Raw genomic sequence first — 12307 nt, 5'->3', positions numbered from 1 at the left:
TTTTCATGAAACGTATACATATATTAGGTTGTTCAGAAAGTTCGTGCCACTGTTTAAGAAAAATTCAAAGGCACGTTTGAATTTTAATATAGATTTATCGAATTACATAGGTACCATTTCACATATTATTTGTTTTCAACTTTCCTGATATATTTAGACCTGTACCACCTACCAAAAATCGGCACGGGCTGTCCAAACAACCCGATGAAACGTTCCAAGGAGGAAATCAACCTAGCAGTCCATAAAACGAAATTGATCTTACGTCGTAGAGCACGTCCGTCCAACCTTCGAGCGTCACGCACTGGAAGACCGTCAACATGGCCAGGCCAAAGTTGTCGAAATTCGTGATACCCCAATTCGGACCCTCCCAGAACTGCTTGCTGCAATGGTATTCTTCCCCCAAGATGCTGCACGTATAGCCTTCGGGCCCACACGGTGTTGGGTCGTCCATTAGGGCGTCTGCGAATTCATTGCATTCGAAACCACTGGCTTAGATCGCATGATCTTCATCTAAAGCCGGCGACTGACTTGCAATAGAACATTGTAACGTAACGCGAGCATTCGCTTATTTTAGCGAACTAGCGAGCGACGAACCGAGCCGTTCTTGCGCTCGGTTTGCGCTCGATCGTGCTCCACTGGTCTGTCGGTTTTTTCACGAACCTTTTTGATCGTCTACTTTTCACTGAACTGAGTAGAAAGCACTGAGAGAGAATTCAGCCGAGAGTTCGAAGCGAGCATTCGTGATTCCAAAAACGACCTTGTAATGTAACGTTGGTGTCAAACCGTACAATTCGTGCCGAGCAGTTACATTACAGCGTTCTGTTGCAAGTCAGTCGCCGGCTTAACACGTCGATCCCCATATATGGGTGACAGGCATTTTCGCTAAAGAATTAAAAGTAAAGATCGGGAAGGTCTAACGTCGAAGAAAACAGTAGATACGGTCTGGATAGGGTTCGTGAATTTTGAAAAATAAATACTATGTTAAATTATATAGTTTCCAATTATATAAGAACAAAATTTTAGCTTCATTTATTTTAAATGGGTTGCTGTACGAATACTTCTTACACGGACTGTATATCTGGTAGCCAAAGTGTTAAAATAAAATTGAATTCAACGAACAATGGAAAGCCCATCGTGTGTGGTGGCCCCTTCTTTGGTTCGATCCCCCAAATTGTATCCTGTTTCTGTCCCCCACGGCGTTATAACGCGTCATTCCTAAAACCTACGATTCATTTATAAATCGTTGTCGAAACTCTGTCAGGTGGCCGATCAGGCGCTAATATCGTAGATACGCGAATTAGCGGCCCCTCGTGAATCAGCTGTTTACCACTGGGGACACGCGCTAGTCGGCCACGCAGCTCGCGTTCCGCGCGCTAAGAATAATTAGACGTTAGTTGTCGCCGCGGCTGAATCATATCTAAAATAGCGCCGGTTTGAAAGTGTGTTTCGGGGTTAACCTGGGAACTCCCTCAGCGTCCGTTGCCAACTTCTCTTCGATATTTCATTTCTCAAGGAACCCATCCCGGAGCCGGTACCGATCGATGGACCGTCGCAGGACTCTTACGTAATTTCGATCCGTTTTCCAACGTTTCGAGAGGAAATTCGCCGCGGCAGAGTATCCGATCGAATGTGTGATTAACCGTACGGGTAACCAATTGTACGATTAGCACCCGACCGTACGTATGATACCGTGAACCGATTAAACGCAGTTAACTGGAGATTATAGAGGATCCTCGAGCACTGATCGGTTAATCGCTTAATACCCTACTGCCCGCGGCTATTCGATTTTCAAGACCTCCGACGGGCCACGATGCCTACGGCGATGTTTATGCACGTTTCGGGAGAGCAAACTGCGGTTAAATTGAACAGAAAGAACATACGTGACGTCTTTCAGTTCTTGAGAGAGTGAAAAGGTATTCTGTTTTGCTAATACCGTGTGGAACAATCTGTGAAAAATCGGTGTGTTCGATTAAAGGTTTTTAAAAGGCGACCCAGTTTTATACTAGCTACTTGTTGATAACTTGTAGTTTATCCTGGCGTAGTTTGCACTGATTTAATTAATACGTTATTTGCCACACATCATTTGATATTCAAATTTCCAATACGTGATTTCCGGCGTATATATTCATTAATTATCCATGTTTCATAAATAATTTGCCCCAAAATGTTCACATTTACGAATTTCGGTTCTTGATTGTAGCGTCTACGGCACCTATAATACCGCGAAAATCTCTCGAGAGTGTCCACACTTACCGGTGACACTGTGCCGGCACGTTTTATGCATTTTCCCAGAGAACAGCTCGAGGCCGATGATAGCGTAAATAATGATGACGAACAGAACCAACAGAGCGATATGTAGAAGAGGTATCATCGCTCTCAAAATAGAGTTTAGGACCACTTGAAGACCTGAAACACGTCGAAGAAGACGTTCGTTAATTGTCACCTCATGGAAGACCGTGTAGGGGAAGCTTGCCTTCTTTGGACCGCGTTAATAAATGAGCAGACATTTTCTACGTAAAAATTTAATATCGGGGTCTAAACTAAGTAATCGCTCTCACAGATTGCTGTTAGAATTTGCTTAAACTGCTTGCTGTTATTGTATGATAAATACAGAGAGACAAGGTTGCCGAATAGAATGTCGGACGTGGACCAAGTCTAGGCAATCTTCTTCTCGAAAAAGGATACGCGAAGGACTACCAGCAGCGTCCTGGTATCCTTGCGCGGATCCGATGTCAGAGTTATCGCTTTGATATGGAAATCCCCTTACTTGGTACTCCGGAGACCAGCCTGAGAGGTCGTAGTACTCGAAAAGCTCTTAACGCTTTCACATCGAAGCCTTCTTTCATGAGCATCGTCAACACCGTGCTCACCATGCTGGAAAAAGGAGATATGGAAATTAAACGATCCGTCCTGTGATCGAGAACGCTCATTTCGTCCATTCGATCGTCTCCGCAGGAAGACCGAAGGATTCGTATACGACCCCATAAGGTTCTCGTGTGCTCGAAAAAGAAAACCTTTTCGTCCGATAAACTTTCAACTAGAGATACAAATATCGAAACTTCGCACGAAACTAATCAAAGGAAATATTATAGACACGGAATACTAGAAAATCTGATTTTAGAACGTTTGGCCGCAATTGCCTGAAAATTCGCAACGCGTACTCGGTAGGCGTTCGACGAAACACCGCGGCGGAGAACTCGAATCGAAATTGAAAGCACTCAGCCGCAGAGGCGCCAGTGCAAACGAAGGAAACCCTCTTGTTTCGCGAGGTAAGCAGAAAACTCGTTGAATCGAAGTGGAGCGCGCGAGAGGAAACAAAGAGGGTCGCGTGCCGATTCAATGTCATCACGATATTGGATGATCCGGGTACGTTCTCGACTTATACACGCCAATAAAATGGCCCGATGAAATTCGAAAAGAGAATCCCGCCGGTGAAATCCGTGCGCCCCGAAGCTGCCGTTATTGGTCTGAGCGACTCTCATAATCGGCGATTTACGACGGCCACGTGTTTCCTCCCGACGGACCGATAAACTTATATACGAGCAGAAAAGCGCGCTAACGATAGTTTCGGGCCGGTTGATCCAGCCCCCTCCCCTGTCCCTCCACGATTTGATCGTCAAAACGCGAACGGAGACACAGCTTCCACGAATAACTGCGCTTTTCGGTTTTCGATCTTCGTCGATCGAAACTTTCACGACGCCGTTGTGGTCATGCTTTAGTACGGAGTGCTCACTCCTCGCACAGATAAATATCCTTAGGCTCCAGGGGAGCGTGTTCTAGGGAACCTTGGACGGTTTCGCGATACCAAGAAATTGGTCGTTGTTGTGCTTGATAAATTGGAATAAATTATAAGTAAACGAGAGGATCGGCATTAACACGTTGATCGCCAGGTCATCTATATACAGGTGATTTCACCGAAGAACTAACGAAATTATTAGGGACACTGAAAATTAATCGAAATGTCTTCGACATGGACGAGTTTTCCAATGAAAAATCGAAGGACTTTTTTAAAACGGGAATCGAACAACTTTACGCTGGCGAAAAGTGTTAGAAAATGATGGAAATTATTTTGTTGATTGGTATTTAAGATTTCTTTAATAAATAAATATTGATAAAATTTCGATTACTTTTCGGTCTCCCTAATAATTCTGAAAGTCAAATGTTAAAGAAAATAAAATGAAATTCTTGAATTTTGAGGGAGTTACAAAAATAAACAGGGTAATTCGATTGAAATTGTCAAGAGAATCGGTCTAGCGTCCAACGTGTTGAAGCAACGCATGCACAATATGTACCAAGTGTATATCAGATATATAAATTTATATTAGGTATATAAACTTTTAAGTAGGCTTATTAGACTAGCAACAGAGAAAGTTTTCACTGTGAAAGTCAGATGCGATTGTACTCACCCTATAACTACTATCGTGAAATCTAGTATGTTCCACCCGTTCCGGAGATAAGCCCCGGGATGAGCCACGAAGCCGTAAGCGATGATCTTCATTACGCACTCGACCGTAAAAATCACAAGAAATATATACTCTATTTTTTCCTGAAACAGACAACACGTAGATCAGTGTCTTTCAACGAAGGGGTGACACGAAATTCTGCTCGTTAACCCTTAGAAGCCTGATTTTCCAAATTAAATCTAACAAAAGTATCGATGTATTTATCATTTGAACAATTTTGTTCGAAAGAACATCATGCAATGGTGACGTACACATAGCCAAATATTAAAAACGAACCAATTGCAAGTGTAAAATTCGATTTAAAATTCGATTTAAAATTCCGGTGTCAAATTTGAAACATAGGGCGTTAAAAGGTTAATGTTAAGAGCAGAGGGTATCCTTTTTGTGGTCGCGTTTAACAAAGTTCGGAACCAGTGACGTAGACGTTCTCCCTTTGACCTCGCAGCAACAAACGCTCAAGGGAACGGTCGAAGAGCCACGATCCTTCCGTTTAATCGAGCGCACGTTAAATTCGCCGTACGCGTCAAACTGTTGACACGCCCGAAAGTAAACGGTTCCCTCTGATTAAGCACGGAACGTCTAAGTGCAGGGACAATATTGTTAACCCTTTGCAGACGTACCCCGAGTCTCACGCGTCATCGCAGAGAGAGAGAGAGAGAGAATCGACGGAAGCTCGTGACAATTGCTGCACGTACCGATCCCTCTGCCATTATTACAAAAGCTCGCGGCGGTTTACATTCGAAGAACGAAATTATCACGTGAAATCCGTGTTCGCGGGTTACGGGTGAAATTGATTCGGAATTACGATATCGGAAGGTTATCCGATGTTAGCGGAAGCGGTCGAGTCGCTGAATTTTATTTCGCCAGGGGCATCGTTCACGTACAAGTCCGAAGGTATATCGAGAAACTTCCTCAGCCTCGGAAAAATCGACGGAAACTTTGGTATATTCCGCGTTTACGAATAGTGTTCTCGTTCCACTGGGGTATCAAAACTTTTCACGTGCGCGGATTACATTTACATACGCGACACTCGCAGGAGTTAAATGCTCGAGTTGGAAGCATTTTGTCACGGTAGTTGCGTTTCATCGAATTACGAGCGAAAACTTAGGTAATTATTCTGTGCTCGAAGTGGACGTGTCGTCGCTGGTAAACGATTGGAGTGATACGAAATGAAGGTAGGTAGAAGAAAATGGAGGTGTTAAGAACCTCGTTGCATACACGCTATATACTAGAACCAAATTTATTATCAGAAGAAGGCTCCATTAAAATAGATCCAAAACGTTCTCGACTTTTTGTATTTAATAAGTAAGAAGGAATGTCGGATATGTATTAAATCTATCCAGCCAAGTTTGTCCACCTACCAATTACACAATCACTCGCCACTGCCCGGAGCGACCAAAGCACAGCTGTGCACCTACAAATCGATAAGTCTAACGTGCATTAACTCGTAACTCGACGCCTGTTGCTCGATTGTTGCGTATCGAACAGTCTCTGTACTTCCACGGACACGGCTAAAACGAAGGAAACGATGCTAAAAGAGTAAACAGAAAAGAAAAAACAGGGCGAACCGAATGCTAGAGAAAATGCAAAGAAAAATATGAGGGGTGGACGAAGGTCGCGTCGCAGCGACGACGAGGAAATTCGAAGGCGATCGTAAAACCATGAGCAGGAATAAAAGAGGAGCGAGAATGCTCTCGGGGCGTCCATTACGTTTAATATCCGAAATCGATCGATCACTGGTTCATCGGAATAGCCGATTGGCTCGGGCTCGTATTATATTACCCCGTGGCTTTGCTCTTGGCGATTTCTATCGCGCAAAGCAACATGACACTCCCCTGGGGCAATAGAACTATCACTCTGTTGCCATGCGGTACAACGGGACCTCAATCAGCGGAACACCGATACAATTCTCCAATAACGGAGAAAAGTTGAGAGGCAAGTCAAGTTTCGACGCTGTATTTGCTTATCAATTTCAATATCTCAAAATAACTGTGTATCTACGTGATATTTGCAGATTTTATGCGTTTATGGCGTACAGTTATATGGAGAACATACAAAAAATATACGTAACGTTGAATATATTTTATAATTAACATATTGATATCGTCATTTCACTTTACGTAGAGGTGTACAGACACTTTGGTTACGTTCATCGTGCATTTATTATGTTAGTTCACGTCATAAATGCATAAAATCCGCAGTCTAATCGTAAACAACCACGAACAATGTGTGTTGAATATACAGTGAATGTATGTTGAATATACTTCCAAATTATTACAATAATATTCTCGTTTCACTTTCCATAAGTGCACATATTATTCCAGACCTGTATTTGCGTTTTCCTTACGAACGACGTCGCTGGATGTTCACGAACGTTATCAATATCCTGCAGCTTTGACCTACCGAAGTCTCCAATCTTGCCAGAGACGATGTTTGTGCTTGTAAAATTTCCAATCATCGTACGGGAACATTGAAATCTTATTTAACTTTTGCTTAGCCTGCAAGTCTGACAGAAATTGAGTGGCTGATCGAGTCCGTCCGTATCCTACTGGAATGCTCTTGAACTGTTATACTACTTGCGCGCCGGTGTGGTTTATCAATGGCTGATCAAGAACGTCCATACTCACTTGCCTCATTCACGGTCTTCTTGACACACATCGGTGAACGAACGGAGTGTTCGCGAGGTAAACGATCCAACGGGAAGCCGACAAAGACGGAGACCCTTTCGTGAAACGACTTCGAAGGCGTTCTAACCTTTCGATTACGAAAGACGTGGCAGCCATTGCGTGCAAGTTTGATTTGAATTTTTCGGAGGAAGCGAAAAGATCGATGAGAGTCCTTCGTAGAAGCCACGAGTACGGAACATTTTAATTAGAGCGTTTAGCGATATTTCTATGAGGAAAAAGAATATCTGTCGACAGAGCCTACGCAAAAATAGTTCGAATTTGAAAATGAGGTCAAAAGGGACAGCCTGTAGGAGCCTCTTACGGTCTTTGTGGCTTAAACCTATTCCCGAAGCGACGACCACACATTACGATACACCGTGTATGTGCGAAACGGCTTGTGCAGAAGTTTCCGGTTTGACGCGACATAGACGAGTTTGCTCTATCGGCCGCGATAAGCCTTGGAAAAAGCCCACCCACTAATAAAGGGTTTTATGCTTCGCCTCGAAGGCCAGATCTTGCCGTATCATCTCGGAAAAGCTTTTACCCATTTTCCAGAACACGGCCTCGCTACTTTCGATTCTATTCAAGCTCGAATTCACCAAGACCTTCGTTCAACGCTAGTTTCAACGATCCTCAAACGATTTCTTTCATCGGCGAAACGCTTATTTATTTTCCCTCTCCCGACGCCTTTCTTCAGCATTTCGAATGCCTTCACGAAAGGCTTGGGGTTCGGCGAACCGTCCAACGACAAAATTAACAGATTTCTGAACGGTATTAGTTGCTGGTGGGCGTCGCGAATGCTTTGGTGAATAGTAACGTGATCAAGGTCCTTGTGCAGTAGCAAACAGACGGAAGAACTACTAACGAGGGAACTATTTAATCCGTGCTCTTGCAAAGGAACGTTAAACTTGCAGAAGATTTCTTCCCTCGTAAGACGTTCCTGTAAGACGTGGTACTTAATAAAAGCTCTACTTTTCTGTCTGACTGGTCTGCTGGCTCATATATATGAATCATGTTTTCCAATAATAGTGGGCTACGGTGCAAAACCATGTCAGCAAGATTGAACAATTATTGAGGTTTCAGCTCGAATAAATTTCATGCCATCAACCCTGTCTCTTGGACAGTTTATTTACCGATAACTCGACCGGTGCGCGATGGTTCGATGAACGGGAACTGTTATTCCTATTATATTCTCTATTATTAGCCGAATCGAAATTTCCTAGCTGCCGAGTTCGTTGTTCGAACGGTGATTCGATCAACGAAACGGAAAACGTCTCGGGGTCGCGTCGATATCGCGTTCGAATCATTAGTACAATGACGCGAGAGGGCAAATTTCAAATTTTTCCATTAAGTTATTCTTCAATTTTAAGAAATTGGAATATTTTAGAAACACGTGGGAAGAATGAATGACTGATATCACGTGTCAATAAGTACCTGTTCATTCAACGAAAATGTGTTTTTAAACCATACTTGAAAACGACGTTTATTCGTCCTTTCATTCCACTTACGTTTACTTGCAAATACCACAGTTTAAAAATTATATAACGACTGTATGAAATTCAGATTTCTTTAGTTATTTAATATCGCAGCCGAGGTTGGAAATCCTGCAGCGATGCACCAACGAGTATTTTGATTTTTATTAAAACTTTAATAGCTTCCCGTCATTCAAAGCGCTGATATTTTCCATCGAAAAACTGAGCGCTCTAATTCGCAAATCGTTTTCGTTCAATTTCTTTTAATTACGAAAACTCGTTGGTAAAAATACATTGTTCAAAAGAGGACGATAAATTTCATCGCGGCGCCGCGGCAGAAATTAATGAACGAAAAAATTTGAAACACGAGGGGGATTTTTCTTTCAATGCATATTACGGCTTGGCCTGCTTTCGTTCCCTTCTAGAAACTCGACGTTTCTGCTTCGTGTTCCGTGGATTGATAATTAAATTTTTCTTTGTTGGTCTTTCCGCGTAACGTAAATATGCTGCGATTAGAAAACAAACCAAACGCAGTTTTTCTACCTCTCGCAGCAGGTTCGTGGGACTGTTAACACACTCGCCACGTGGAACTGAATTCAGGTCGTAGAGAAACGAAAATAGCGCGCGATAAAAGAAATTCATCGTTGAATTCATTGGAGGTAATTACCTCGATAGGATCGATACTTACCAAATACTGGTTGGTCAGATTAGAATCGCCGAACGGGTACGGTGTGTAGACCGCCAGGGCGACGCAGTTTGCGAATATCGTCATGAGAATAAGCCACTCGAAAGGTCTGTAAAGTTGCGTCGATGAAAGGTCTAGCTAAGGAAAATAAAAATAACCACGGCAATCCACCCTCGACGATTCGTCGAGCCGCGAAAGCTGGGGAAACTTTTGTTCGACGTTTTTTCCGATTTCCGTCGGGAACCGTGGAACCCACTGCGCATTTCCCAGGACTCTGAAAGCTCTTAAACATAAACAGAGCTTGCAAAGCGTAAAAAGCTTCCCCTTTGCTAGCGAGTAACGTTTTGTATTCCCTTTTTTTTTTTTCTTCTGCGTTTGAAAAAACCCTTTTGATCCGCTTCTTCCGATCGGTTTTACGTGGGCGACAAAAACAACAAACGTTACTTTCAGTTAACCCCTTTGTGACCGCGCCCAGACGAATCATCGGGAACAGATTCGTAATTTCGAGTTTGCTTTAAATCCTCTTCAAGACGAGTTCTCTTAAGAATAGCGCTCGAAGACATTACGTGTAACCTATTTCGACATCAACGCGGTGAAAAGGTTACGTGTAATGTCTTCGTACCTGAGACACTACGTGCAACCCTTTTTACTACGTTATCGCCGGCAAAGGTTACACCTAATGTCTTCGTAATCTACTGTTCACCCTTGGCGAGGATTTGACGCAAGGGCAGGAGGTCGGGTCGATACGTTATTATGTTGAAAATTTGAATAAAGTCGTAAACAAGTTCCCGGCGAGGCTACGTAAAATATTTACCCCGGTTAAAAGAACTAAATATGTACATGATCTCATTATAAGGATCTCTCGTTATATAATACTTGGGTGCGTTCGAGAAAACAGGAAATTGCAGAGAGAAATTTTCAGATTGTTTGGGCTAAGGTACTTGTTTACGACTTGAAAAATTACTTTCGTGATCCCTCCAGGAGCTGAAAACAAGCTTAAAGATACAGATGGGATACTCGGGAAGTGTACAATAGAACAATAAGAGTGTTGGTTAAGGTTTGAAAGGATACTTCCACTCGACGACGTCGATGCACAGCTTGCGCACGGGATTTTTGAGGGGTAGACAGAAAAGAGCCCTAACGGGCCTGTCGGGCGGGGGCTTGCCACCCCTGCGAGCCGGCCGCTTAGGGGCGGATTTGGCTGCACCTGTGCTGGTCCCGAGAGTTTGGCCCGTCTGCGACTGCGCGGTTGCTTGCTGTCCGTCCTGGCCATATTGGGGGTTCTGGTGCTGCCCGAGGATGGGGGGGGTCGCGGCAGTCGGCTGGGCCCCCAGCAGCTCAGGGGGGCCCAACCCCGAGCCCCCATCCCCCCCCGCGCTCATCGGTCGCTCCTCCGCGCTTCTATCAGCTCTGTGCTTCCGCTTCGATGCTCACTTCTTCTTCTCCGCCCCCTTCTTCTGCGCTTCCGCTTGCCGCCTCCTCTGCCTCCGCCTCCGCCTACTCCTCTTCCTGTTATACACGCGCAGGCACGCTCCTCAGGACCCTGCTCGGCCTTCAAGCAGACGCCCGTGCAGACGTCCAACGACGACGATCGACGCGCTCTCTCAGAGACGCCCCACCACCCGCTGCAGCTCGCCGGCATGCTACGGCACTGGGCTCTTTCGAACCTCCCTCCGTGACCTAAACATCCAATTCAATTCTATTACTTTTACTATTAATATTACTTTTACTTCGTGGTACAGTAATAAAAAATTGAATTCTTAACCCTTTGTACTCTAGGTCTTTTTTTCTGGTATCTACCAGCAACTCGAGATGCTTCCTTAGCATTCTATTGCCATGAATTATAAGCTATCCAGATTTGAGAATCAGGTCACCTTTACCGCACCGACAATCATTTTATCGACATTTCGAGTTCCAAAGAAATTAAACTTAAAGAAACATTATTGCTGATAGATTTGCTGAGTGAAACCTAATGATGACTGAGAGTCGCCTCTTGAGTGCAAAGGGTTAAATAATTAGGTATCTGAGACACCCATCCTAGATTGCACAAGTTCCGTCGCGTCCATTCTAATTTACCCTTTCTTTGACGACATAATTGCCTGCTAAATTGCCAAACAAAGAGATCAAAGGAATCACGTCTCGTTCTATCGCCTCAGTTCCTCGGTATTTAGTATAAATCTTGAACCGTCAACGTAACGCTTGACACCGTTTGTAGTCTTCAGGAACATGTCGACACCTAAACAGGAGACCCGTGAAAGAACAGTCACGTCTTGATAGTCGACCGATGAAACACGTAATAACCATCACCGGTGTCGTCTTATACAGTTTCAAAGAAGTGGAACTATGGAAGGGCGATAAGTGCCGACGTCGTACCAAAGAATATGGACTCTGACATTTAACGTCCCGGGGAAATTGTTCGAGCCGAGGGGGTAAGGTTGACGTTTCGCAGCATTTAGTTCTTTGACGTCACGAGTAGATCCCATAAATTAAAGAGAGAGAAACGAGAGCATCAAGGAAACGAAGTGGTAACCGCGTCCACAGGGACGCCTGGCGGAAGATGAGCCTGACCAGCGTTCTCCAACCCCCGAGGGCCATTCCTGGGAATTTTTCCAGCTATACGAGTCCTTTAGGAAATGATCCTGACGCGGAAGGATACGCTCGCAACGACGCAACCCTCGATCAGCTTAGCGCCTCTTTCCTGGCGAGGGTAGACACGAAAGACTCCGAAACATAGCGGTCAACTCGGCCCGTAAATATTCCAAAGGCGTTCGCGAGACCAGCAATCTGGCGCCGCAACGCCTCAGACGATTCGTGAGTTCGCCCTGGAGGCGATAAATATTTATGGCCGCGGGACGAAGCAGTTCCGCTCCTTGTTTCCATCCCTCGTTAACATTTAATGCCGTACTCGTGCCGTGTATAGACGTCACCACGGTCGCGGGAATGGATCGAACGTTCAAAAAGGCGGTCGAACTTAAAAGCCATTCGTTGTTTTCTCCCGCGCGAACGTCAACAGCACTTCCT

General features: G+C 44.4%; 1 protein-coding gene across 4 annotated transcripts in view; it reads right to left on the bottom strand.

The window, feature by feature from the left end:
* The window catches only part of LOC128874150 (muscle calcium channel subunit alpha-1), a 72548-nt gene that overhangs the window by 35217 nt on the left and 25024 nt on the right, over positions 1-12307 (bottom strand). For all 4 annotated transcript variants that reach the window (XM_054118575.1, XM_054118574.1, XM_054118576.1 and 1 more), the window contains exons 2-7: positions 10358-10966; positions 9290-9395; positions 4407-4546; positions 2768-2874; positions 2254-2406; positions 263-459 (exon numbers count right to left, since the gene is read on the bottom strand). In XM_054118575.1, the coding sequence (XP_053974550.1) occupies positions 263-459; positions 2254-2406; positions 2768-2874; positions 4407-4546; positions 9290-9395; positions 10358-10668 (1014 nt within the window). In that variant the 5' untranslated portion in view covers positions 10669-10966. The remainder of the gene's footprint in view (positions 1-262; positions 460-2253; positions 2407-2767; positions 2875-4406; positions 4547-9289; positions 9396-10357; positions 10967-12307) is intronic.

This window comes from Hylaeus volcanicus, chromosome 3 (assembly GCF_026283585.1).
Source record: "Hylaeus volcanicus isolate JK05 chromosome 3, UHH_iyHylVolc1.0_haploid, whole genome shotgun sequence".
In the NCBI taxonomy this organism is placed as follows: Eukaryota; Metazoa; Arthropoda; class Insecta; order Hymenoptera; family Colletidae; genus Hylaeus; species Hylaeus volcanicus.
The sequence above is the reverse complement of the archived record's forward strand: the minus strand, read 5'-3'. Positions and strand labels throughout refer to the sequence as shown.